The 27,956-nt window shown below is 47.2% G+C and overlaps 1 protein-coding gene across 5 annotated transcripts in view; it reads left to right on the forward strand.

Moving 5' to 3' along the window:
• The window catches only part of NRG2 (neuregulin 2), a 160,682-nt gene that overhangs the window by 123,170 nt on the left and 9,556 nt on the right, over positions 1 to 27,956 (forward strand). For 2 of the 5 annotated variants that reach the window (XM_064671522.1, XM_064671525.1), the window contains 3 exons: positions 4,771 to 4,891; positions 14,691 to 14,749; positions 24,351 to 24,374. In XM_064671522.1, coding sequence (XP_064527592.1) covers positions 4,771 to 4,891; positions 14,691 to 14,749; positions 24,351 to 24,374 — 204 coding nt within the window. Of the gene's footprint in view, positions 1 to 4,770; positions 4,892 to 14,361; positions 14,439 to 14,690; positions 14,750 to 24,350; positions 24,375 to 27,956 lie in introns of all 5 variants that reach the window. The other 3 variants (XM_064671523.1, XM_064671526.1, XM_064671524.1) reach the window with 2 other exon arrangements.

Here is a 27,956-nt window from a genome sequence, read left to right on the forward strand (position 1 = left end):
CTCACCTCCACACTCCCTTCTGCTTTGTTCCCCGTCCCAGGACTGATTCCAGCTGGAGATCTGACCTGCTGATCGTTGAGCTGCTCCAACCCTTCTTTCACCCTGCAGAAGCTTTCTGGCTAGTTTGTGTGTCTCAGGGGCACCTTGCTTATTCCCACTGGTCAAAAAGAAATGTCACCACTTCCTTTCCATAGCTTTCCTCATGCACAGCTTCCTGTTTCCTGCTTTTAATTTGTTTAAGAACCAAGGGAAGCCATTGGTGCATGATTCATGTTACTGCACAACCCCCTCATCATGTCCCATTCCACCCAGTTTGCAGCTACCACCCTAACCTGTTCCCTTGCTTATTCAGATCTCCATTTATCCCAGCAATTTTACAACTTTCAAGTCATTTGGGATAGATGGAGTTGTGTTGGAGCCTGAATGAAGGCCTTATTCTGCCACACCACGCAAAAGGGGGTAAAATCTGCCTGGTACTATGTGAGCTAAGGTGGAATAGGTTTGTAAAGTAGTTTCTGGATCACCAGGCACTCCTGCCCCGTGTTTGGCACAGAGGTGAATGTACCTGCATGGCTGCAAATAAACTGTGTGAGGTTCACTTGACCAACATCAGTCATCAAACTGTGGGTGACTCAGGATCAGGTTGTCAAGGTATTTCCAGGGCCCCAGACTGATGGGGGAATACAGATAAACATGAAGTAACTTGTGAATCTGGGAATTATCCCACTAGTGTGATGGAAACCCACTGAAATCTCCCTTGGTCTCATGCTTCAGGGGGCAGGTCCATGATCTACAGCCACGTGGTGTCACAGAGGGCCACATTTCAAGTTAATAGTTTTCAGTTAATAGTTTCTAAGCGAGACATTTTGCTTCCCTCTGTCCCCCCACCAGAGCTTCTCTCTGAATTGGCAGGTCTCTCCATCCTTGCTCCCAAAATAGTTGCCCTCATGTCCCAGCTGCAGCAACATCCCAGAGCAATCAGGCACCTTGGAAGGCTCCAGACTCTGTGTTACCACACAACAGTGAGATTCAAGGGTTATAACACATAGAGATCTGTATTCAGTACATCTAAACCTCAACATGAACATCAGGAATTCCTGTGAGTGGAATAAATATCCCATAAATATCATGTATGCAGTACGGTCTCACCACTTCCAAGGGGAAAAACTGAATCAGAGATGAGCCAAAAAAGATCTTCAGCTGGATCAACCTCTGTCTAAGAAGCCACTAAAGAAATCATTGCTTTCCAGCTAGGAAAGAAGATGCTGCCTGTGCCTGCAAGGCACCTGTAAGGCCACAGGTAGCACAGGGGAAACAAGGGGGGATGATGACTGTATTTTTCTGGTACAAGAGCCAGAAAAGGGCAGGTTAAAAGGATTAAGTGGAGCTGTGCCTTTGCACACTGTCCATAACACTGGAGCTCTTGTCACAAACATTGTGGGTGCTACAAGATTAGGTTTGTTCAAACAGCAACCAGAGAAACCCAGCAAAGGCCACTGAATGTAATGACACTGTGGATGATTTAGGTTGTCTCTGAGCTGCTCATCTTAGATGGCCAGAAGAAAATTATTATTGCATGCTCATGTTGATCTTCTTCCTCAAACATCATCCCCTGGCCACTGTTAGGGACTAGGCAGGGCTTTGGTTTGACCAGTACTGCTCAATTCACAGTCTAAAATGGACTCATTTCATGATGCTTCTCAGCAGGGAACTGGGCTTGCTGCCTCTCTTTGTGGCCTTTGCTACATCTCTGCTGCTGACAAATGCACCACAGTAATATGAGTCTGTGATTCAGTTCAAAACACTTTGTGCTTCTTTGGGATAAAAGGCAGAACAGGGTTTTTTTTGCAGAAAACAGAGATTAAAGGATAATGACATTAGCAAGATGCTTCTAGGAGAGGTGATCAACCATATATTTTCCAGACAGGCACAGCTCTACTGAGAGCTCTCCTCCTGGAAGAGGAAAAGGAGCCTCATTCGTGCTAGGCTCCTTTTAATTTGTTTAAAAGGAACAAAATTTAGAAGGGACAAAACTGTTTCTATGGCATGAAGATCCCATGCAATCTCTAGCTGGTATCACAACGTCACACAACATCTTCCCATCCACCTCTCTTGGGGAATTGGGTACCTTGTTACCTGATGTGTTTTCTATGGGGAGGTTTCTGGGCTCTGTTTTTAGTTCTCCCTCTCTGCTCCTCCCTTGCTGTGGGAAGCCTTGCTCCAGAATCCTTTCCTGTAGGATTTATGATGCAAGACTTTGCCAGACGGATCGCTTTGCTTTCTACCAAGTGATATGTTTGATGGCTGCAGGGGTGATGGCTCCCTGCAGGCTGTGCTTGTTCTTCATCCATGTGCCTTTCAATTTGCACCAGTGCTTTGGTTCATGGAGTTTCAGTGCTCCCTGAACTGATGGCACACTTGCAGTTTGTCAGAGACCCACATCTCTGCTTTCCCCACTAGAAATGTGCTACTATCTCATAAAGGTATGAATTATACACCCTCGTCTGTATAATGAATCTGCATTCTCCAAATAAATTATACAGACTCATAATGGCTTTGGCTTCTAGTTACCATTAATCTTAACTGGAAGGGAGAGCTGAATTTCCTACAGAAGTTTGGAAGTTTTCATATTTGAGGGTTTTTTGCAAGCCCTTCACTGGAGGCTTGGTCATGTCACCCTCTGCAGACACTGCAGTGTGTGCACACTCTGCCCACATTTGGCTCCCAGCTGGCTGGCAGGACGTGCCCTCGGAGGGAGCAGCTCTCTGCTGTCCCAGGGCTCTGAGCACTTTGGGTCTTTGCTGAAGCATTTGCCATGTCTGCTGTGCAGAGCACTTTGGGACAGCTCGCTGTGCCCTGGGTGACTGTGAAAATACAGAGCCAGAGGCGATGGTTATTCAAGGCCAGGCATGGAAACAGCTCTGCTCCGTGCACAGCCCCGCTGCTGCCAGACAGTGGGAGGCGTTGGCTTCCCTGTGGGAATGGAAGACAATGGAGTGGGACAATGCAGTGAGCTTGGCTCTGCCTTGAGCTGAGCACAGGTAACAGCGTGGGCTGCTCCAGCTGGGCACAGCCCAGGGAGAAACTCCCCGTTTGGAGAAGCACAGACCCCATGCAGGCAGAGTCCTAAAAGCAGGAGAGCCAGAACCAGCTTGTCTGGTTGCTCAGGTGCCAAGCATGACCCACATGTGAGAGGCTTCACAGGGTGCTGGGAGCCCTCCTTTACCTGGGAGAGCCTGGATGTGCCCAGCAGGTGCTGGGCTGGAGCCAGAGCATGGGAATGCACCCCTTGGCTCTGGTGGTGTGGGATGCAGCCTCTGAGCCTCTGCAAAGGAGGGATGAGCACAGGGGCTGCCTGAGGAGTGGGGAGCAGCCCCAGCTCCCTCCAGGGCAGGCTGCGTCTTGCCCTGCTGCTCCTCCTGTAGTTCTGAGTAGCTCCTGCCTGGGGCTCTGGTTCAAGCCTTCTTCCTCAAATCCTGTGTCAATGAGGAGTTCTGTCTCAGGAACGGGTCTGAAGTCACTGACCTCTCCATAAGGTTCATTTATGCTTTGGAAAACAGGATGGAAGAGAGTAGCTCCTCAGAAACCTTGATTGCAACATAAGAGGTGCTGGAAAGTAGGTAGTAGCCACACTGCTGGAGGTGTAACTGTGTTAGGGTCTGGGCAAGGTGGGTAGTCCAGGAAAGGGGACTGTCTTTAGTGATGTTAAGTATTCAGTCGTAAAAAACCAATGCTTTTGAGTGCCCAGCCCTTCTCTGAGTTATGTGAAGATGGGTCTGCATTTCCCAAAGCTGCTCAGCTTTTGTGACCTGTATCAGTTGCTCTAACAAAAGGTTTTTCCCTTCTTAGAAGCCTCTGTCTTACCTGTGGAGAATCTGTTTTGGGCTGTAAGTTTGTCTGAGTCATTCAGAGACAGGAATTACAGGAAATTCTGCAGACTACCTTCAGGGTTTTGGGGAGTTTTTTTGTAGCTCGCATGTCTGGAAAGCTTCTCTCCAGAAAGAAATTTTAGATTTGGAAAAAGCACCTGTGTCCCAGGAAACTTGAGTCACGCTGGCTGCCTCTCTCTCAGCGTGAACTGGGGCTGACTGACTTCTCCTGCTGAACTTCTGCTGGGTTGTTCCCAGCAGGACTTCTCCTGCTGGACTTCTGTCGTTGAGGCAGGACAGGGAAACACTCAGAAAATGGGAGGGAGAGATGGAGCTGATCTTGCTTGTGTTAGACCTGCTCCTGGGACAAGGATGGCACTTGCTTCTGGCTCTGAAAACTTACTCCCTCCCAATGATACGAAGCAGTGCAATGTCCTCTTCACTATCTCAGTATCTTCAGTATCATGATGTGCTCAGGCCTCAGCAGCAGGTCACCACGAGTCTGTGACTCTCCAGCACATCTTTCTCTTGACCTGCTGCCTGCCTGATGTCCCAGGGTTCTGAGCACAAGGGGAGGGCAAGCAGAGGTGGGAAAGGGGCACTCTTCCCTGCAGCTTGCCAATAAGATGACCTTGCCCTGACATGCTGGCCGCTCAGAGGAAGATGTGCCTTCAACTCCTCACTCACTTGGCCAGTTTTTCTGGAAAAGGAAAGGTCAGGTTGCAGCCCCAGGACCCGGAGAGGTGAAGGTGGGTCTGAAGGCACAGGCCGAGGTTTTGTCGCTCTGGGGTTTTTACTTTGGCAAACAAACTAGCTGAAAACCATCTGAGGAAGCAGAATTGCCCAACAAAGGAAATAACAATATATCCTTTTTTGTGTGTGTTTTTGTTTTCCCCTGCAGTAACCACAACTCTCTCCTCCTGGTCCGGGCACGCCAGAAAATGCAACGAAACAGCCAAGTCCTATTGTGTCAATGGTGGGGTGTGCTACTACATCGAGGGGATTAATCAGCTGTCGTGCAAGTAAGTGAGTGGAGTTCTTGTGTCAATATGGAAACTACTTGGCTGGGGGAGAGGAGACCTTTGTGCAGCTGCCAGAGGAGCGGGAGCTCTGAAATTCTCCTGGCAATTGCAGTTTGAGCTGTGCAGGTTCAGAAGGGGACACAAGAGGGGCAGGGGTAGGGGGGTGAGGATTTGTATTTTCCTCTTTTTGTGTGTGTCTCACTGTTGACTTTTCCTGGATTTTCTTCCTCTAAGGATATGTTTGTCCTGGCTGTTTCTTTTCCCCTCTTTTCCCTTTCTCCTCTGCAGCTTCAGGGAAACTTGGGTCCCCTCTCCTCCGTGACTGGAGGTGGTCCCTTGCTGGGACCTGTCCTTTACCTCTCCTATCTGTATCTCCTGGGCCCAGGTTTAGCACACAGCTCTTCACCTCTCTGTGCTGCTTTGTGGCCACTGCAAGTTGTTTATTTCTCCCCTTTAAACCTGCAATAAAAAAACAGAGACACACATTATGTTATCCTTAAAATGAAATTTCTTGAGGAGGTTGAAGTGGGGCTGCATAGTCTGAGGGATGTGGAATGGGATGTGAGACTTTTTCCCCTCTGGTTCACAGCCAGAAAGCCCAAAAGCATCTCACCCCTCAACCCCCCAAGCCTAATAGTGACTGAATAACCAGTGCAGTCTGGTTGCCAGTGCTGGGCATGTAGGTACCCAGAGCACACCTGTACCTGCCCCTGGGCTCCTGCAGAGTGAGCATGAGGTGGTGCCCTGGATGTGCATTCACTGAGCAGATGGAGCCAGCTTCTGAGCTCTCCTGGTGACCCAGGCATCCCTGTGCCCAGCTTGGAGAATCCCAGAGCTGACAATTTTCTCCCTGTGTGGCCCAGAGACCTCTGCATGGAGACACACAGCCAAAGGTGTGTGACAATCTGTGGGTGTCAGCCCAGCACCACTGCCACTGAGTAATGTGATGCTCACCCCACACCTCAGCTCCTCAGGCCTTGAAGGACACAGCTGAACAGAACCATCATCCTGGAAGGCTCGTGGGCTGGATCACAATGAACTGCTCCCTCCTCATTCTCCTCCAGTGCAGGGCCAGCTGGGGTGGAAGGACAGGGGATGAACAGCATCTTCCAGTTCTCCCAGACTTGCCCCTTTAGGCGTTTAAAGAGCTGGGTAGGGCAGAAACCAGAAGCCGTGGTCCTCCACATCTCCTGTGTGTGTGAGGGGAGAGCAGCCCTTGGACACAACAGCCCTGATCTTCAGGGGAGTTGTCTCTGCCATTAACTTCTTGTGCCACTGTAGGCTCATCTTGCCCATGTTCCCCACAGGAAACATGGGGAAAGCCCCATATGATGAAATAAAGTCACAACCACTATTCTGGTGTAGCTGTAGCCCCAGGAAGCCCCAGCAATTCCAGTCATTCCATTCTGGGAAGGGCTTGAAGCCTGGAGGAGTGTGTGAATCCATAGCTCTATCTGTAAGCAATGTAGTCATGCCAAAAGCATGAATTTCAAGGCTATTTCTTTTGGGAAGAACTTGAATCCAGATCAAGACTTTTCAGATAGGATCAATTTCTAACTGCAATAAGTTACCCGAACTCCTGCCATATGTAAAAATCAGTTTTTCCTAACAAAGGATAGATGTGGGAGTCATCAAGTGTCTTCAGCAGGCAACTCCAGCCTCATGAACAACAGCCTGCCTTCCAACCAGGCTGCTCTGACAGCTGATGAACAGAGGGAAAGCTCAGTGACGGATTCCATTAAGATTTTATGTGCCGCACAAAACAGACCTAATTATTTCGTATCATTTGAAAGCCTGGATTCCTTGCTTTGGCAAAATGATTTCCTTTTCTGATGAGCTCCAAGATACCACTTGCTAAAAGCAGATGGCCATTGAACAGATGTGTATGGAAGGGCAGGAAAGAGTTACCCAAATGTGAAGATCTGCACTGTCACTGCTCATCTGCCAGAAAAGATGACTCCGTGTCCACAGGAACCCAGGGGACCCAAGTGCCTTCTACATGGTACAGTCATTTCTCATCTTACTGCTTGAGAATGTTCATTCTCCTTGGGTGTTTTTATCATTCAATCACAGATTGAAGATAAGAAATCTTGGCTTTTGAAGTGGTGTACCTTTAGAGTTTCTGGATTCCAGAGGGCGACAGTTATTGGAGAATGCAGAAGCCTTTGAACTGAACATAGTGTTTCCCATAAAATGGCTCTCCCAATGACATGGATGATTCTCGGGGAGGGCTGCTGATGGATAAACAGACTTCACCTCTGTCTGCCTGCAACCTGGCAAAGTGCTGACAATGTTCCACGGCTTCCTCGTTGCACCAAGACAGAAGACCTGCTGCTGTGGTTTGTGAAAGATGCCATGATGCAGCCTTGGAGGAGAAAGGAGAGGAGGCAAAGATGCAGGTTTGACCTGCATTTCTGATCTCTGTAACACTGGCCTTGGTCCTCCAGCCTCCCTGTACCTCTGAGACAAGAGCATGGAGGAGATTGGTAGGTCCCTCTGCTCACAACCTCTTCAAAGGCCTTAGAGCAGCTTCAGCCAGGAACAACCTGTGTGTCCATGTGCTGTTTCCACTTTGCTCTTCTGATTAGAGTCAGCAGGGACTTGGGGGATCTTCTGCCCCCCCTGTGCCAGCTTGCAGCCCTCCTTCACCAGGTGCTAAGGGGATTCTAGCTCCCCAGCACCAGCCTTTCCAATGCCAACCATCAGAAGTTTAGTGTCCTTTTTTGTTACCTGCCACCATCCTTCCTGGAGTGGATTCCATTGTTTGCAGCTGTCCAGAAGCGCAGAATATGCTTCCTGTAGATGTCCCCTCTGGCAGTCTGGAGCAAAAAGAACAGCTGAGTTCTGAAATAATTTCTTCTCCTGGAGTGGTTCATGCTTGATTTGTTGCAGATATCGACTAAATTGGCAGCTGGCCTTTTATTATTATTTTATAACAGGCTTCCCAGAAACGTGTTTCTCCTGGTCTTTTAAATTCTCAGGGAAAAAGTATTTGCTTGTAATCCCACCTCCTCCCTCCCTTTTCAATGCACTTCAGCTAGACCTTGGACAATGGTCTTCCTTTTTTTCACCAAGGAAGAGCCCAGAAAGGATTTGGAGCTGCTCCAGAAATTGTGTCTTTTTTGGATTGTGTTCTTGCATAATTTTGTCCTTGATTTGAAGTAAGTTCTGCACATGGTGCTGTCAAAGGAAACCTGAACATAAAACAATCTGTGCTGTTATCCTGACTCTGCAAACAGACCACTTGGAAGTTGGATAGGAGAAGTGGGATCTGCCTCAGATATTCTACAAATTTTCGGCATAAACCTGGGAAATGACTGAACCACACACATCCAGAACTGACTCCTCAGCCCCTGTAAATTAACAAGCTCCAGGCTCTCGACAGGAAGAATTTCTTGACCCTTTTCCAGACCATTTTGCTCGGAGAGGCCTTATGAGTTGGACTGGTTTCTCACCAGAACTGTAGGGAAGAGGAGAGTCTGAGTAGAGCAAATTCCAGTGCCTGCAGAAGGGATGCACACAAGCAAGTCTCAGTGCCTTGAGCTGGTCTGGGACACAGGGCAGTGGTGACTGGTTTGTTGTGTCCAGTTGAACACAGGTTTGGGATGACTGGCAGCTACTGGTCTTGGGTCTGCCTCCCTCCTGGAGCCCACTGGGTTCTTGGTACAACCCGGAGTAGCTTGAGGCTGCTCTAATTGCTGGTTCCATGGCCACAGGGCTGTGCTAGTGTGTGTATCACAACAGAAATGCTCTTCTTCCCAGTTAGGTCTTGGCACACATTAGGTACAGTTGGGGTCTTCCCAGCCAAACAAAGAAAGCCAAGTCTCATCATTCCACTTAAATGCTCTTCGTGACTCTTGTGTGTGATCAGAGGTGACTGGAACCCTGAGCCAGGATCTTGGATGGGATCAGCAGACTTAAACAATGCTACAGAGCAACACCCCCTTATCATTTTGGACCAGGAGTCAAGCTGAAGGATTTACAAATGCTGACAGATAAACAGACTTTCTGGGTTTGAGGTGACAGCACTGCATTACTTGAGGGAGTGAGGTCAGAGCACCTCAGGCGAAAAGTGTAAGTCAAAGAGAGAACAAAACCCAAAACAAAGCAAAAGAGAAAAGATCAGTTCATTTCTAAGCTAGTTGATGTATCCCAGCCATCAGTTTTCAAAGTCACACGTTCACCTCCTCCATGTATACTGCTGCCTGCAGATTTTCCCAGGAAAGGGAAAGGTCATTCAGGAGGGTTAGCTATGCTGGCAGCTTTGGCATGTTTTTCCCAGAGCTCCATCCACAGGGGTGAACATCAGGCAGATCTCCTATGGCCATGGCTTGCTCAGCTCTCCTGCAGTGCCCAGAGCTGTGCCACCCCTCCCTGTGGCATTTGGTGCTCATTGCACAACCACAGGGATGTCACTTTGCCATGGATATACGAGCACTTCTGTGGGGAGGTGTTGCAACGCCCTTGGAAATGCAGAGCCCTCAGTGTTGAGCTAGGGGTGAAAATCTCCACATCCTGTTCCAAATCCCCTGAACCAGCCAGGACTCGTTCCTTGCGTTTTTCGTGCTGTTTATCTTGGGTGACGACATCAGGTACCTTCTCAGGTTCAAGTGGCCCGTCTGTGCATCCTGTTCACTGTGTCCTGTTTAATGCACATGTAGCTGTATCAGACCCTCGAGCCCCATCAGAGTGTGGAAGCTGATCCTGCAACTCCAGGGCTCGGTGAAGACAACGGCGCGGAGCCCACGGCGCTGTTGCCCTCACCGAGCCCAGCAGTGGATGTCCCTGAGGTTTGGACTCCACTGCACAGCAAACATGCCTTGATTAGCTGCTCTGGATAAGGCCTCTGCATTTATTCTGGTTGCTTTCTTTTCTTCCCATCAGTGGTTTTGTGGAGTCCAGCCTTTTGGGGCTCTCCAGAGCCTGATCATCTGGGACTGGTCAGGGGACAATGACAGAACTGTCTTCTTTTTCAGCCCTTTGCACAAAAAAGCTTGAAACATTTTTTTTTTCCCATTTGCTTACATCAGTGCATTGTGTCCTTCTGCTACAGCTTCTCCTTATCCCATTATTTTGAAGCACCTGCTCATTCACATTCTTCTGTAACATGGATTGCTTTATGAGACCTACCAAATTTGGCATATTATTATTAGGATCTAGGGAAGCAAAGGAAATGTGCCGACCCTTGCAATATTTAGATCAACAGCTGGGCAGTAAAAGTTTTACTTCCATCAGGAACCTTATGATAATGATGTTATCAATTAATAGTAGCAAATAATAATTAACAATCATTATTGCTCTGCCCTGATAAAGGGCAAAATGTCAAAGTTTCTCAATTTTCTGAAATAAGTGCTCTGCAAACAACACAGAAATGGGTCCTTCAAACCATTTTGGTTTGTACTTTTTGAGATGCTTTATCTGGCTAATCATCTTACTGCATTTTTGTTACCATGGAAATATTTCACTGCAATTCACCCTGAACCCAAGAGCAAAACTTTGTGGATGTTTTTGAGGTCTCAAGGTCAAAGTTGAAAGAATCGGACATTTTCCAGCAACAACAGAAAACAGAATCTGGACAGAAAAATCCCTGACCAGTTTTACAAATGGCATTTGCAAGTAAGTCTGAGATGTGGCAATCAGGAGCAGAGGGATGGAGTTAAGCCAGGGCAGTTTTAGGGTTCTTGACTCTGGCTGGAGAAGGGACAAGGTGCTGTCTGCAAGAAGTTGGTGCAGCCTTTTCTTTCCCCAGGACTGTTCCTGCAGACACACCCTTGTCCTTTTCCCTTGGCCTTTGAGGAGAGACCCATTGGGCCTCTCTGACAGCAGTGAGGGAACAAGAAACTCCAAAGGTTATATTTGTAGGAATGGTCCACCATGTGTGTAGTCCCTGGAAGAGCTTTCCAAAGAAGGAGGGACTCTGTTTTTCTGGGAGAGCCAGACAAAATCTCTTGGCCTGGGATCAAATGTGCAAGAAGAAGGATGCCATGACCAAAGACCATCTCATGGCTCTCAACTTTGGTGAGCCTTGACTTTAGTATATCCCTCACTGAAGGAGAGCTGCCCAGAAGCCCTTACCACTGGCAGCAGATTCTGCATGCAGAATTCATTGCTCTTCCTGTCTGGACTGGGAGACTCGTGTGCCATGCACGCTGGAAATTTCTTTCCTAGAAGTCACATCTGGAGCTACAGTGATAAATAACAAATCATCTTCACCAGCCTAGAAGTACGAGGCAGCTAAAAAGAAAGTAACCAAAAACACTGCATGGTCTCAGAGGTCTCCTGGTCACTGTTTCTGCCTGCAGCCTTCCTTATGAGGAGCCAGAACCCAGGTCCACCAGAGCGGCACTTGTGCCTCAACACTTTGCACACTAGTTTGGAAGGTGACAGAAGGTGCTCCTGTCCATGAGGGCTTTTCTTCTGTCACTTTTCCCAGTGCTGATTCACTAGTAACTAAAGATGAAAAGCCTGAGCTGTCCTAGACACAGAGAAGACAGTTATCTACTGCCTTCTGTCTAGAAAGATCTTCTCTCCACCCACGCTCTGCTGCCTGCAGAGATCTGAAGATGGGCTATATGGTAGCTGTCATGGCATCAAAGCTTCTTTGACACCTTTCTGTTTTGCTTTTTCATGTGTCACCAATTTCTTTCTCCGGGTTTTTATTTCCTTCCGCCCGTTTTCACTGTTATTTTCAGTCTTTCCTTAAGGACACACAGCCTTGGTCGTGCTGGATTTCCAGCCTTGGCTCACCTCTTGCAGACGAGCAAGTTTTTAGCACCTGAGACAGTTTTAGCTTGTTTCAGACAAAGCACCCCTTTTTGGGGTGGGTGGGAGGTTTGCTTCATTCAGCAGCAGCCCTGAGGACCTTCAGTGTGCTCACAACACACATGAAATCTCAGATCCCAGGAAAATGGGAAGCACGTTGCAAGCTAAACTGGGTTCCTTTGAAGACTGTGAATAAGTTCCTGACTCTGTCAGTGGTGATGAGTAAACTTCAAAAAGGATTGGGAAGACACCTTCTATTTTGGATGCCTTCATCAAACCCCAGTGCAGTCTCTTGGAGGTTTCTCCAAAGTCCTGTTTCCCTAGGGATGTCCTTGTGAGTATGTGCCACCCAAGCTGCCTCAGGTTTGTGCTCTTTGATTGCCAGTGGGGCATCTTCTTCACTTCCCAGCACCAGCCTTCTCTGCTTTGTCACTGGGAAAGTCAAGAGGCCTCATGTCTGATGGTCACCCCTTGGGCTGGGCTTTCCTTGGCAGCTGAAATGACATTGCTGGTTGTGTCTCTCTTTCCTGTGTTTCAAGATGAACGTCCAAGAATGAGAAAAGAGAAGGAATTTTTCAAAGATATTTGCCTGACCAGGTAGTCAAATTTCCAGTTTCAGAAGTGACTTGGGTACTGAGAAGCTGAAGTGTCTGGCTGGGGAGCTCAGTGCTGTCCAATGCAGAGCCATGCCCTCGAGGTCACCCAGCACACTCCCACATGGACATGTCCCAAAAAACAAATGCTGTCTAACACAAAAACCAGATTTAGCCATGGGCAGTGAAGCTGCACCAGTGTTTTTTTGCACAGTGCAGACCCCCCAAAACTGCAGTGAAATCCAGCAAGAAATCAAGTGTCAAAACCGGGTCGACCATTCGGGGCTTTCCAAAGCTTGCTTCTGTGAGAGGGATAGCAGGTGGAATATTCCGTGGACCTGGAAAACCCTGCCTTGAAGAACTGGGAAATGGTTCTTTAGGAAAGGACAGGTTTGAAGTTGTGGAGGTGTTGAAGTCCAGAAGGACAATAGATGGAGAGATTATGCAGCCTTTAACTGGCTATATCTTCTCCTTGGATCATGCAGGATTCAGAGGTGCATCTTGACACCTTGCCCTGCCTCATGCTCAGCCATCTGGTGCCTCCTCAAGCCCGTTCCAGACCACAGCTGGGTCTCACCTCTCCCATTTGGGAGTATGTATCCCTGCAGGCCTGACTGGTGGGCTGGTGTACCCCTGGTCTGTACAGCTGAGACCCCCCAGTGCTCCCTCCAATCTCCTGACCCAGATCAGTGTATGTCCATTGTGAGGTACAACTGCTAAAAATCAAGGTGTTCTGCACGCAGCCTGAACCTGAACCTGGGCTTGGGCCTGGATCTGCCCTGCTCCATCCCACCACATGGACACTGTGTCAAGGCTGCTCTGGCCTCTTGCTGTGCTTCGCAGTCCAGGGGCTGAGCCACTGACATCAGACTTGGCCTCTGCTCCATGTGCTCTTTGCTGAGGTGTCTTTCAGTCCCTTCCTTGTTGACCAGTTGCAGAGCACTGAGGGACAGCACTGAGGGACAGCGAGACCTTGTGGGTGACAGCTGAGACCCAGGAAGGTCTGACGTGTACAAGGTGCAGAGTGTGCAGCTCCACTTACCCTGGGAAGCTGGAAAACAGATGTTAGGATGCTATGAAGAGAAAACCCTCTTAAGCTCAGAGGAGGGAGAGGCTGGTTGAGAAGGGAGTGAGTTGTGGGACAGGCAGGTGAGAGCTGGGACTTGAAGAAAGCTGGGGATACTTTGCGGGACTCTCCAAGGAATCCAGAAGAAAAGATGTGAAGTGAGGGAGAGAGACAAGTGCCTGGGGGAGAATTATTTGACCACCCAAGGCTGGGCTCCCACTGCATCCCAGCTTCACCTGCAGCTGTGGTGGGACACGACACAGAGGGTGCTGGTGCTGCTGCACCTTCCTGGACCCTGCCCATGTCCCTGGGCTCCCAAAACATGGCTCAGCTGGGGGGATACTCATGGGCTGGTGCCTGTGCCTGGTGTCCTTCATCTGCAGGGCACCTTCCCTGCCACTGCAGCATCATTCCAATGTGGAACTGGTGGCCATGAGTTGGCACATCCTGACCCATCAAGTGACACTGGCTGGGACACCCTGAGAGAGCCTCGCAGCTGGACAGCATGTGACACCTCTTTGGCTCAGCTTTCTTCTCTGTCCCTTTCTCTCTGTTAACACAGAGACTCTGCACATGCTTTCTCTCTAACTGCCACGTAACCCTTTTTCCCTGGAACACCCCTGGATATTTCTGGGGTGATAACAGGGACACACTTTCCATACCCAACGCTTGCTGTCGCCTGAGCAGCCACTCACTGCTCTGTGGTGCCTCTTGTCAGTCTTGTCTAGAGAGCAGTTCCTTGGAGTCTCTGAAAGCAGCATCCAGCCCATCTCAATCTTCCTGCCAGCTGGTGCTTCTAGCAGGTGAGAAGGAAGGAGGCAGGCAGAGCAGGACAGGGCAGAAGGGTTTGGTGCCTGCTTGAAGGCCCAGGTCAAAGCCAGAGCTGGAATACTGATGTTTGCAGGTGCCTGGTTAAAGCAAAGCAGAGACTAAATACACCTGTAAAGCCTTTATTTTTTTTCCATTCATCACAATGCACTTTTTTTTTATTTCTGACCTCAAGAACTGTGCCAGACATGTTCTGTGATTTCTCCCCTTTTCCCCTCCAGATGTCCAAACGGATTCTTCGGACAGAGATGTTTGGAGAAACTGCCTTTGCGATTGTACATGCCAGATCCTAAGCAAAGTATGTTTGAAGACAAAAAATGCACCACACTCCTTAAAACCTCCCGGGCACAGCGGTGGATGTAGAATGGTCTAGTCAGGGATGGCTGTTGGTGTCAGCTTTGGGCTAGGGCTTAGGGCTGCAGGTAAGGGTGAAGGTTGAGAGCAGATGGATAGAAGCCACGCAAGGGACCTGAAGGGGCCTCAGTTCAGCCTGTTTGGGTGTCATTTTGCTATCTTGTTTCTCTCTTTCTGGTTTTCTCTCTTCCGGTAGGTGTCCGATCGAATTCACAGGAGACCGGTGTCAGCATTTCGCAATGGTCAGCTTCTCCAGTATGTCTCTTTCTACTTCTCTCTCTCCCTCGTTGTTGTAGCTCTGTGTCATGTCCTTAAAGCAGGTTCTTCTGTTCTCCAAGAGCCCTCTCCCTGCCTTGCGCGCTCCCAGCTCTGCTTGGCCCCAAGAGGAGCTGTGACCGTGGCCAAGAGGAGGACTGGGGGCTCTTGTTGTCTCCCTGTTTGTTGGAATGGGCTCTGCTTTCATTTCTGATTGAACTGAACGCTGCTTGCTCTTCTCAGGCAAAAGGCAAACGAGGCCCAGGGTTATGTGGTGGGTGTGCTGTGTGAGACAAGCTGTGTGTGGAGCTGTGCCTGCCAGCACTGCTGTCCCGAGACACTGTGCTGGGCAGGGCAGGAGATGTGTATTTTCCTGTCACTCTTTGGGGATGGCAAGTGAGTCTCCTTGTACCAACGGAGGAAATCACAGCGAGGGTGTGACTGTAATGAAATCACTTCACAGTCTGTGACCCAGAGGTTATGCTGGTGGCTGCCACTGCCTCAGGGCTTCCCACGCCTCAGTGTCACGCAGGATACAGGCTAAACCTGCCAGCTGGGCATGTCAGGGAGTTCTCCATCCCTCCTGGACATGGAGATGTTCCTGTCTCTCCCAGGGGGTTGGTCAGCCTTGCAAGCTGGGTTGTGTCTCACTGCAGTGACCAATACCTTAACACATTCAACAGCTGTAAAGAACCTTTGCACTTAATGCTCCCAAGTTTCTAGTTTCCCATTCCTACAGGTCTCATAGACATCATCAGCTCATTTTGGTCAAGGTGGATAATTTTTCCGGGTCTTTATTCAGACAGTGTCCCAGCATCAGTGGGATCCTGGTCTGGGTAAGGACTGACCTGAAAGGAGACACAGTTATAGTGCAGGAAAGCAGCCACGGTGATCCTGGCTGTGCCCCATCCTGTGACCCTCCCTGTAGCCCATCCTGTCTCCATGCTGGCCACTTGGACCACCACAAGTGGTGGGTTTAAAAAGAGGCTTTTCAAAAAGAGCCACGAAAGAGGCTTTAATTAGTGGGAACCAGAGGAGAAATGCCTCTTCAGGATAACTCCTTGATTGCCAGTACCCCTCTCCCACCGCTCTGTGAGGAATCCTGCAGTTCCCATCCTGAACTGGCAGTAGCTGGAGTCTCATTAGCACGTGCTAATAGCTGGCAAGTGCTCAAATTAAACTCCCTTCCGTGGAGCATACAGACAAATGCAAATGGACTTCATGAGGCCCTTGGGACAGCTCGATGTTTTTACGTTTCCTTTTGTTCCAAATTGGCCTCCGAAGCTGAAACCTCCATTGATTTATCCTCCCAGGCTCCAACATCCAAGCAAGCTCTCTCTAAAACGACAAAACAAAATGTTCTGGTTTGATCTTTCACGTGGTGCAGAAGGGTTTCTTCCCACTTGGAAGTCTTTGGTGTCAGGGCCCCTGGCTGCAAACACCAGTGGGATGCTCACCTGGTGAACTGATTTGTGTCATGTTTCATAAGGTGGTGTCCAACAGGCTTAAACATTATTGCTACCACGCTGCAAAACCAAAACGGGGGGGGGGGGTGGGGAAATGAGTTTTATGTCAGGAAAATGCCTTTTTCAGAGCATTCATTGCAGGAGTAAACTGTGTGGTTTGTTTTTTTTTCTCAGCCTGCAGAATCCAGCTTTTTATGGGGCTGAGATTTGTTTTAATTTTATTCACGTGTTAAAGGAACAATGCCAGCTTTAAAACTGACACGTGTACATTTCCTACCTCAACTCTGCTTTAACCACAGCATAGTAAGGTAAAAACAGCTTAACAATCCAGGCTACCTGTCTGAACCTGGACAAAATTCACGTAAGAAGATGATTCATATGTGTTTATAGCTGTTTTCACTTTCAGGTCACAGTTGGGTAATATAAGTGGAGGCAGCACTGCAGAAAATCTTGCACTGAACTTGCTGATTTTCTGAATAGGAAAGGCATTTCACTCGAGTGTGGACCCTGCAAATGCTTGCCTTCTACTTTAATCAACAATCTGGGCACAGTAGAAGTTGCTGTTGTTCTGTAATTCGCTCAGTGCTTCATCCCACATGGGTTCTGACAGGTCAAAAGCCAAAACAGATTAAATGAGGTTCAGGCATTTCCACTGGAAATAAAATAGCTCTGTCCTGATTCATGATTTGATAACACTGCCAGCGTTTGACAGATACTTAAATAGTAAATAAGGACACCTACATTGCTGGTGTTTTAAATGTATTTGGGGTATTTTAGGTTTCCAGGCCTAGATTGGAACCTTCTGATTCGTTAATATAAATAATAAATATTTAAATTACTTTTAGTAGGTATATCCCAGGGCTGAGGGAGAGTTTGCAGTGAGCTAAATTGCAGATACTGTTCTGAAAAGGTGTGGCAGATACTTTGCTGAATTTGGGCCACAGATGGAGATGGTGCAGCATCCCAGCACCATGCCAGATGTTGTGTACTTTCCTTTTGGGAGCAGCTTCCTATCTCTCCAATTTAAACCCTTATTCAGATTTTGCTCATGTAAAACTCCCCATGTTCTTCATGACTTCAGGCTGTCTTTGTCTGTTTGACAGGTAGCTCTGGAGGTTTGTTTTGATTTGATTGCCCAAAACACCTGCTAGACCACTGCAGTCATTCAGATGAAAATTGGGTGTATTTAGATAGGTTTTCTTGCATGTGATGTTTCTCTATGTCACTGTTACAACCCTATGAGCAGGTACCCACCGCCAGCCCTTCTGGGTATGTACCCCACTGCTTGAAAATGAAGAGGAAATGTTAAACTTGGAGATTTTTTTCCATGTCACGCTCACACTGTTGCTGTTTTCTGACAGATTGGTACAGAGGAACTCATTAGGAGTTGTATTATTGGGCTCAGAGATCCCCCAGACAGTCCCGACTCAGCCCTGGCTTGGATGAATAGAGTTTGCTTTTGGTAGGAATTTGCAACAGCAGGATTCAAGCAAGTGATTCAAGTGGTTCCTGTTCAGCTTACGACTTCACATTTTAGCTTGGGAATGTGTTGAGATATGGCAGAAGAAAAGTGAAGCATTCTAAAACAGCCACTTACCTGGGAAAATGGATGCAAAGTGCAAACAGACACCACAGCTCTGACCCAGCCAGGTGCCACTTCTGAGCAGAGCTGTGGTACCTGGCTGTGTCAGCTCTCTGAGCCTGCCTTTAGGCTGAGCCTGAGTTAGTCTGAGCCACCCTGATGGTCTGTTTCTGAGCAAGGCTCACACTGCAAGGAGGTCTGAGGCAGTGTGGCTTTTCTGTGCTGCAGTGGCGAGGGTTGAGCTGCCACCAGTGATGGACAATAACCCAAAGCAGATGAGGGCCCTGAGACACTGAGGCATAGCAACCCCACATCCAGGGAAACTTGAAGCTGTGTCCTGTTCATCATAGGTCAGCTGTAGGGCAGTGGGGACAAATGGCTTTCCCAGAGTCATCGAAACAGAAAACCTACCAGCAGAAGGAAGGGGAGATGTCAGAGCAAACAACTGCTCACTCACTCCAATTAAAATAGTTGGAAGGTACATATCTGAGAAGAAAAAGATGTCCTGACTTAGGATGTGCTGAGTTTAGCCTGTCTAGATGCCTTTTGTCAGTATGAAATGTCACTGATCTCAGCGGGTCTCTGTGCACGCTCCTCCACCCACACATAAGGAATTGGCTGATGGATCAGGGTTAGGAGACCGTGTTGTTTAGCTTTTAACTAACCTGTGAGAAGAGAGCCTTATAGAGGCTACACAATATAACTGAGGGACATTAAATCAACATTTAATTGTAGTAGCAATTGTAATGTAGACTGAAGGAGAATTAATGGCATTGAACTGAGAGAACAGTGATTGTCTGCAATTTCTACACAAAAGAGAGGAATGACCTGGTAGATGAGAAGAGAGAGAATTATTTCCATGGTGATGAGTCATTAAATCCTCTTGCTAATATGTTTTTCACATCAAGGTCTTCAAATTTCTATGTCTCCACAGACAAACTCATGGGTGTAGCTGTTAGGTGGCTCCTGGTACTGTGGTACAGGTACCTGCAGGGTCACAGGTCACAGGTGTCTCTGTCTGGCTGTCCGTGCATTAGTGAGAACAGAACACATCAAATTCTTGATCCACAGCCAGAATGAATCCATAGCACAGGTACCCACAGACCATTAAGCCTCTGCAGCCAGATTTTCCTCTCTGCTGGCACACCTGGGTGAAAAGTTTAGCAATATCCAAAAGAATCAGAAGTTTCTTCTGTGAGCTTCTGGTGGGTGCTGGAGACTCACCCAGTGGACAGTTGTCTCCTTCATAGGCACAGCCATGGCTGGCAGCTCTTCCCAGAAGACACAAGCCTGTCCAAATTCATCCTTCCTTCTAAGAAACTTTTTTTTTAAAGCTTGTGCTGGCACCTTGTATTTCATAGCTGCCTGTTTTACATCAGATCGAGATCTAGCTCTATATTCTCTCTTCTACAAGCAGCTTTTCAGGTCTCTGTAAAATCCTCCTGGAATTTTACTAATAAATTGCCAGGCTTTGGGCTGGCTGGTTTTAAAGATTTCATGAAACACATTGGCAGCTATTTCACTCCTGGTGGGGCTGAGATACTGAAAGTTAAACGTGCTCAGCAGGAACATTTATACATTTCCTAAGTCTGCACATTTGGATTCTTTCCATTTGTGATTTATGGAACAAGTTAGAAATTTGGGGTAAAGTTTTCTATTTATGCTTGCCTCTTGTCCGTGGAAACCCAAACTTCATCTTAACTTTGCTGTTTATTCATGTCCCCAAATAATCATCACCAATCTGGAGAACAAATGTCATAGCATTCATCATCTTGGTTAGTGAAACATTTTCATTTTCTACTTTGTGACCCAATTAAAGTTGCAGTATGTAGCCAACCTAGAATAGAGCTGACAGTCATATACAATGTCATCTAGCATATTCTTCATTTTTACCCCATATTTAATCGTGGTTTCTTTATAAATTGATTTTCAATTCATAGCTGGAGTTTTCCTACTGGTCTGCTTGGAAGCAAAGAGCAGGATTTCCAGATATCCATTGGCAGAGCAGCTTTCTTTCCAACCTGTTCCCACAACTGGCTCCATTGCTTCTGGCTAAACTAGCATGGAAGTGGAGCAGTGTAGGTTTATTGGGTGAGAAGGATGATCCCTTGCACTCAGAAGTCACTGGCTGCAGCCAGAGGAGTGTTGCACACACAAACCCCTTCTGGCGGGTGGGGTTTGGAAACCTTGCTCCTGACACTGAGGTAAAGTGTCCTCATGAGCAGAGGGATAAATGAACCACTTCAAGCTCTTCTGGGAAGGTCTTGATCTTAATTTTAGCTTCTCTGTTCTCTTCCTTTTTTTTCAGTAGTAGTTTTCTACCTGCTGTGATTGCAATAAGCAAAAGAATATTTTATCTACCTTTCTGCTTCCTTCTCCACCTCTTACTCATCTGACCCCCAAACCAATATTTAGCAGCATTTTAAATTCCACAGACATTCTGCAGCTTCCTTTCATTGACATTATAGCTGCTGACCACTGAATTACAGGGTGATGGCTATGCTTGGTGTGGCTGGGTAATTATAGAGTGTTTGTGGTTTTTCATAGCAGGGTGATTCCTCTGCCCTGGAAGCAGTACAGGTTGCCCTTTGGGATGTCCTAAAGTTAATTGCATGCTCATCCACAGAAGATTTTGAATACCCTGTTGTGTATCTGGATTTTTGAGGCCAACCAAATGATTTTTATTGTTACAGTACTGGACAAGCTAAATGTCTGTGGAGTTTAGGGAAAGTTTACAGACTTTCTTTGCTTGAAGATTCCATGTATTGCCCAGTTATTAGCACAGGCACAGTGTCCTCTGTCTCCATCTTGTCCCACTGTCCTGCATTGCTCCCTGTACCCACTGGGAGAAACCTGGATCAGGGTCCTGCAAATGCTACTCTTGTCAGTACAACTGATTATCAATAAAATTATTATCAATTTATTTTCCTGCTGGCCCTCAGAAGTCAATTCTCCACTTTGTTTCATGCCCTGGAGCATGCTCTGTGTTCCAGAGAGCGTGTTTGGGGGGAATAATGCATAATAACTAAACATCTTATCAACATTCTTGGACAACTTGAAGTCCAAGTGAGCACGGGCCCACTTTTCAGAGCTGTTTGCTGAGGATTTTATCCTTCCTAATCATCCTACAAATCTACAGATCAATGAGAATCATCTTGCTTGCGGCGTTACTCCTACAAGAATATTTTAGATTAAATGTTTTTCGTCTGTCCATCTTTTCAAATAAGTAAAATACGTCATAGACAAAACCTTAGTCACAAAGGCACTGCAGGTGAGGTGAATGTAGGACTTTGTCTTTTGTCTGATGGTGAGAAACAGCATTGTCAGTTTGTCTCTGCTGATGGGATTCATCCATTTCATTTTAGCCATCCCAAAGGCTCCCTCTGGCACGAGCCTGGGGTGCAATAACACCTCCCCACTGTGTGGGGGGAATCCCTGTTTGGAGGGGCTGGAGGACCTGCCTGGACCTCCTGCTTCCTGCTGTGGGGTTAAGGGCTGCAGAGGGGACTGTTGCCCAAAGGTTTCTGGGCACCCCTGAATAGATCTGTCAGAGGCCACCAAGTTGATCAGAAGGATGGAGCAGCTCTGCTATGAGGAAAGGCTGAGACAATTGGGATTGTTCAGTCTGGAGAAGAGAAGCTTTGGGGTGGCCTTCCAGGACCTGAAAGGAGCCTGCAAGAAAGATGGAGAGAGACAATTTACAAGGGCCTGGAGTGACAGGACAAGGGGGCTTCAAACTGACAAAGGGCAGGATTAGATGGGATGTTGGGAAGAAATTCTTCTCTGTGAGGGTGGTGAGACCCTGGTTGTGAGTGAGACAGGTTGCCCAGAGAAGCTGTGGCTGCCCCATCCCTGGAAGTGTCCAAGGCCAGGTCGGGCAGGGCTTGGAGCAACCTGGGATGGTGAAAGCTGTCCCTGCCCATGGCAGGGGGTTGGAATGAGATGATTTTTAAGGCCCCTTCCAACCCAGGTGATTTCATGACTATATGATCATATTGAGCATCTTCTCCACCTAGCAGAAAATATTACCCTAAGATTTTAAAGATATATTGCTCTTCCTGATAAACATCTTAGAACAGTAAAAGAGACTTCTTTCAATCATGGTGCACAGTCAAGAAAAATTTTTGCTCCAATCCAAAACAAGTTGTTGTCTCCAGGAGAAACTTTGATTTCTCAAACATATTTGGTCCCAGTTGCAATGCTGTTGATATGAAATCAGCACACACTGTGTGGTAAACCACATTTTCGAAGATGATGCCCCTCTGCTGAATGCAGAGCTGGGGTCACCTCGTTAGCCTCTGTCTGGATTGCAAAGTGCTGAATTATTTTGAACAGTCTCTTCTTTAGAGAACACAAATCCTCCAAATCCCAGCCTGCTCTTGAGGTGTCTCCTCCTTCACCATCCCAGCAGGGAAGGCAATATCTGCCCATGCTGGGAGGAACTCTGAGGGATGGGAAGGGGAGAGCGACTCCCTGTTTGATGTGTTCAGTTATGGGTGATAGAGAAGCAATGTCTGTATCCTGAAGTGATGCTGGAGAAGGGTTGAGTAGCCATGGAATCAGATACAGGAGCACAGGCTGGGGAAAGGCTTCCTCCACCTGCAGAACTGCTGGTGGGTTTGCAGGCACAGGGAGACAGGTACACTCCAGCTGCTGTGTGGTTGCATGGTTTCTCTCCTGCTCAGGGAGCCTGTAGCTGAGACCCAGGGATCTCAGCTGTGTCTGAGTTTGAGGAGCCAAAAGAAAGACAGTTGTCGTACGAGAGGGACAATGGGAAGGCTCAAGCTCCTCAGGCAAAAAATTCATGAAAATGTTTTGAATTGCATCCATTTGTATCTGCAGATGTTGCAGCAAATCCTGGGACAGGGAGGAAATGTGGCAGGATAGGCAGTATGCAGCTATCAGATGGACCATCAGCTTGGATTTATGGCTGAAATTTGATGTATCTCTATGTGCATTTGTCACTGTCAGGGGAAACAGTGTGTGCAGTGATAGAATTACTCAGGAATAGGTCAGGGCTGGATGTGATAGCCAAGAGGTTTAGAATGAATATTCTGTCCAGTTCTCTGCTGCCCACCACATTATGTCCATGTCACTGCAACTTGTACAAAATGCCTGTGAAATGCACTCTGGAGGGTTGTTTTTAGAGTTTTTAAGAGTTTTTTTCACATGTGAGATGTGAAACAGAGAGCAGCCAGGTTTTGTGGCCTTTAAATTATACAAAATTTTAAAAAGCCACCCAACTCCCGCCCACCCCCTCAAAAAAAAACCCCAAACATCAGCATTGATTTGAAGAGAAGAACCTGCTTTAGAACACGTGTTTACATGTCCATAATGATTAGTGCTAATTCCCCCCTCCCCGCCTAAATTTTGAACAGCATTGCAAAAGAAAGCCAATATTTCTGTGCAGCACAAAGCAGTTCCTATGGAAAACATAGTAACTAAATCTGGACATCTCCAAGCTGCAAATAATCTTGTGTGTATGGTGCTTGGGAGCAGCAGAGCTCACTTTTGTGTACAGCGGTAAGTATGGAGAACTTTAATGTTTGTGTAAGAAAAACTGTCTTTTGGAGAGGTCTGTAGCAGGAAAATGACTAAAATCCAGGAGAGCTGTTTTTGGATAACTGTGTGGTTGATTTTTTTGGGGTAAACTCCTGTGCTTGGCACTGCCCCTGCAAGAAGAACTGCAATCTCGCACTTGTTACCAATGTTAATCTGAAAGCAGATGCTGCAATCTGGGCTTTTTTGCAGCATGCTTGTGTTTCTAAAACAACGCAGAACCACAGCAGAAGTGAAATTGGGAAGACCAGAGGCTTCAGGGAAACCTGCGGTGCAATTTGCACTTTCAGACCTGCGAGGGACTCCTTGCCTTGCCCGGGCAGCTCGTCCCTGGCAGCGCCGGCGGTTCGAGGCAGCCCCGAGCTGCCCAGAGCGGTGCTGGCACCACTGACACACCACCAGGAGATGGGCAGGCCCTGTGCCCGGTGACACTGTGCACCCCAGGCCAGACTGGGCAGCAGAATGGGGCTGGCAAAGCCTCTGTGCCCGGGGCACACCCCCACACATCTGTGTCCCTTTGGTGCTCAGCCCCCGGGGCACAGAGGGGCGTGGGAACCCGGGCAGGGCAGATCTGGCCTGCAGAGAGGGAAGAAATGGGTTTTTCCCAGGTTCCTGCAGTCTCTATGTGTTTTGACCTGTCAGGAGTTGTTTCAGAACAAGTGTACCTTTCCTTTTTTTTTTTTTTCCTTCCCCCTGCCTAAACTGTGAATTCCATATCAGGTACTAACAAACATGGCTCATCTCAAAAGAATTCATAATTAACTGAAAGAATTCATAATGAACTTCCACTGCAATTTGTTTGGGTCTTTCTTTGCATAACATGGTGGGGATTTGAAATGCTCTGAAGCATACAGTGTCTGTGTGACTGCTGCTGAGCCTACCAAAAGCTAACCTGCTGTAACTGCACGGTGTGTGTGTTTGTATTTTAGAGTTCTCTGACAGACCTGTTTTTCTTTTTCTCTTTCTCTTCCTTGTCTTCTTTCTGCATTGGCAGAGCATCTTGGATTTGAATTAAAGGGTATGGAACAACCATTCATTTATTAATCAGAAGCCATTAAGAGCTTCCCACATTATATTTATGGCTTTAATGGGATGATTAAAAAATCAGCTGTTCTGTTCAATTCCCTGGCACCAACATAGATGTTTGGATTGGGAAAAAAAAAAAACAAACAACAAAAAAAAGCAAAACAAAACCAAAAACAAAGCAAATCACAAATTCTAAATGTAAACCTATAAAAAAGCATGTGTATTTATTTTTAGCAGCACTTTTTTCTTTGTTCCAAGCAGCAGCCTGGTGTGTGTGGCGTGACTGGGGTGTTACAATTGCCATACATCTCCATTCAACACCTTTTTGTGTATTTAACTGAAAAGCAGGAGTTTGTGTCCATCCAGAAAGTTGCCAGCAGGGGCAGGCATTCCTGGAACAGGAAGGCAAATTTTAGGAAGATCAAGGCTCCTATAGAAATTGCCATTCCACAAGCAATAACCTCCACTGGATCCTATGAAGGGTCAGGATGAGCTTTGCCATTCCTCCTCCCAAATTTTAGTGGCTCATTTTTGTTTCTTAACTGGGAGGAAACTGTTCCAAAAAAAGACGGCATGAGATGAGTTAGTCTAGAAAATTAGATCCCAGGGAAGTCATTAGTTCCCCATGAAAGTGGAGGGTGTAATGCTGAACACCAAGGTGGCAAGCTTGGAAAAACACTGCAGAAACTTAAATGATGTAAAAATATCCCCTTTGGGCATTTACCCACTCCTGCTCAGCTGCTCATAACCACATTATTTTCCTTCCATTCTCCTCAGTCTTTTTTTAGAAATAAATCAAGTTACCTTTTGAGTAAGCAGTTGGGAAATCAAATCCTTGAGGTGAGGTTTCCCTGGAGTGTACAAGCCAAGAGCAGGGAGGGCTGGTCAGATGAGAGTAGAGAGATTGGGTAACCTGGTCTGGTGGAAGGTGCCCCAGGGGGTTGGAATGAGATGAGCTTTAAGATCCCTTCCAACCCAAACCATTCTATGATTCTGTGATGATTCTATGATTTATCACTTAACTTAAAATCATTGATCCAACAGTGTCAGCCAGAGCAGATCTTCATACGAAGATGCTTCCATTCCGTTTGCTGGAGATATGGGGACACCAGTCTTTCACTTCTGGATCCTAAATTGCCCTCTCAGGCCCCTGAGGTGGAGGGACATGCACTAGCTGAAGCTGGAGATGCTTATCTCTTCTAGTTTTTGCATGCCTGATCCCCCAGGACTGGTGACAGTCCCCCCCCCACTGCAGAAAACACGTGAACTTTACGGTCAGGTGTCTCAGAGAAAGCGGTGCTGCTAACGCTAATACACTTAAACCAACTTTGAAATCGAGGATTTTTGACATCCCTTTTTTTGTTGACCTCTTGTCCTTTTCCTCACCCATTCTCGATGTCATCACAGAACCGCACACATCCTGTTCCCAGTCTGCAGTCGTCTCTTCTCTGTCATTCGTCTGTCACTGTCATGCCTTGCTGTGACCCCATGGCTGGACTGTGATTCTGTCGGCATTGTGTGGCACCACATGGTTTGTTCATAGTGTTTGCTGCTGTAGAGTGACGATGCTGCTGATGAAGACGTGGTGTTTGTAGAGCATAGAGACACAAATGGACAAGTCCTGCTCCAGGATCTTACCTGCTCAAATACAGAACTGTAGTGTGCACTCTCTTATTTTCTGTCTGTCACTGCCGAGGCGGTTTTGGGCAACATGGAGGTGCTGTTATAGAGCGTCAGCTTTAATGAGATGTTGGGAGCCAAGCTGAATTACTATCAGCAGGCCATTCAATTTTTAGTTTGCAGCAGTGATGCACAGCCTCACACTTCACTGCTTCACGCAGCAGAGCTGTCAGCTCAAGACAGAGAGGCTAAATCTGCATTTCTGATGAACTGAAACATTCCCTGTGCAGTTCAGGTGAAGGTTCAGCACAGTCAGACATGTCAGAGTCAGGGTCCCATATTGACATGATCACCAGAACAGAGACTGGGATTTGAGCCTTGGGTGAAGAATTTTGTCATGTAATAGGCAAAAAAAACCCAAAAAACCCCCAACAAAACCACAAGAAACCATAGCTTTGATGACTTTGCTCTTTATTTCTCCTCCATGATTCAAAGGTAATGATTTGTGCTTAGGAAAAAAAGTCATTGTAGCAAAATATATTGCTGGTGAAGAATCTTTGGAAGAATTGGCTTGATGGATGAGTCCATGGTCAAAACAGACCTCCTGTCCAGCCTCTTTTTTTTGTTAAAGCAGTTTTTGCTGGGTAGTAGCTAAATTCTTGCCCAGTGCCATCCGTAACCAGGACATGACCCTATCTGGTTTTCCTAATTCATACAACATCTCTGAAATTCCTGTCAGAAGGAAAGAGCTGTACTGATAGAATCCCAGTCCCAGAGGTGTGCAAGAGCAAGAAAACTTGTCTGCCATGGTTGCTGATGCCTGGAATAGGGCACCTATACAAGGGAAGCACGTCACTGAAGGAGATGTTTCACCCCAGAGTGGGTCCTTTCCCCATTCCAGTTCCATGTGGTTCATTACAGGGAAAATAACCACAAGCAAGCTCTGTTTTGCATCTTTGTGCCAGGGCTGTCATTCTCAGCCCTTGTTCACCAAACCTTTCTCCACTCCCATTTTGAGACTTATAAAGAAGTGAACATTTTTCCTAATGCTTTTTTTTTTTTCTTCCAAAAATGCTTTTTCCTTCCTAACATGGCAGGTTGAAATTGTTCTAAATATTCAGTCACCTGGGAGGTTTCATTGCTTCCCCCTCAATTTTTTTGCTAAAAATCTGGTCCCAGACCTAGACCTGTTTCTCTTCTGCTTTTGTATTTGAGTGTTTGGTAGCACTGGGTGTTTCATAAAATCCATGCAAGGTATTTCGAGTGGTGTGGTGAAGCACAGCAACCATGGCATGACTCTTACTGACTAATCTGTATGAAATAAATATTTCTACGAATATTAAAGAAGGCACAAACCCCAATAACTCGAACACTGACACGTAATGTGGGGGTATGAGGACATCGTTCATAGATGCTGAACCGAAACACCCGTGGCAGCTGTGCACTGAATCCTTCCCCAGTCATCCAGCTGGAGAACCAAATTGCTGGATGCCACCGAGAAGAGCATCTGCTCTGGTGTAGCCACAGAGGAAGAGGTGTCCTTTCCATGGGATTACTGCTTAGGTGTAGCTCAGTTACACTCCAAGTGATACCCAGGCATTTCCCGGGAGCTTTGATTGACGGGGATGAATTACCTCACTTCCAGCATGGTCTGGCTTTTGACGCAAGTGACTTTTCTGGTTTGAAAGGTGGCCCATGACACAGGGTGACATTTGAGAGAAGCAGCAGCAAGCTGCTTTTATTTTGTGTGTGTGCCTCTGAGCTACCTGGTGCAATGGAATGAATCGCTTCCTAGGGTTCCATTAAAATTCCATCACTGGTTACTGTATTTTAATTAGTCCACTCCCTTTTCTTTGTCGAACGCGCTGTCACTTTTCCATCCTCATGCTGCTTTTTGACCGTTCTAGGATGTCCCTTTCAGCACCTACATGCTTTGGGGCCTGTTGCTCAGTGG

Source organism: Pseudopipra pipra, chromosome 15, assembly GCF_036250125.1.
Source record: "Pseudopipra pipra isolate bDixPip1 chromosome 15, bDixPip1.hap1, whole genome shotgun sequence".
In the NCBI taxonomy this organism is placed as follows: Eukaryota; Metazoa; Chordata; class Aves; order Passeriformes; family Pipridae; genus Pseudopipra; species Pseudopipra pipra.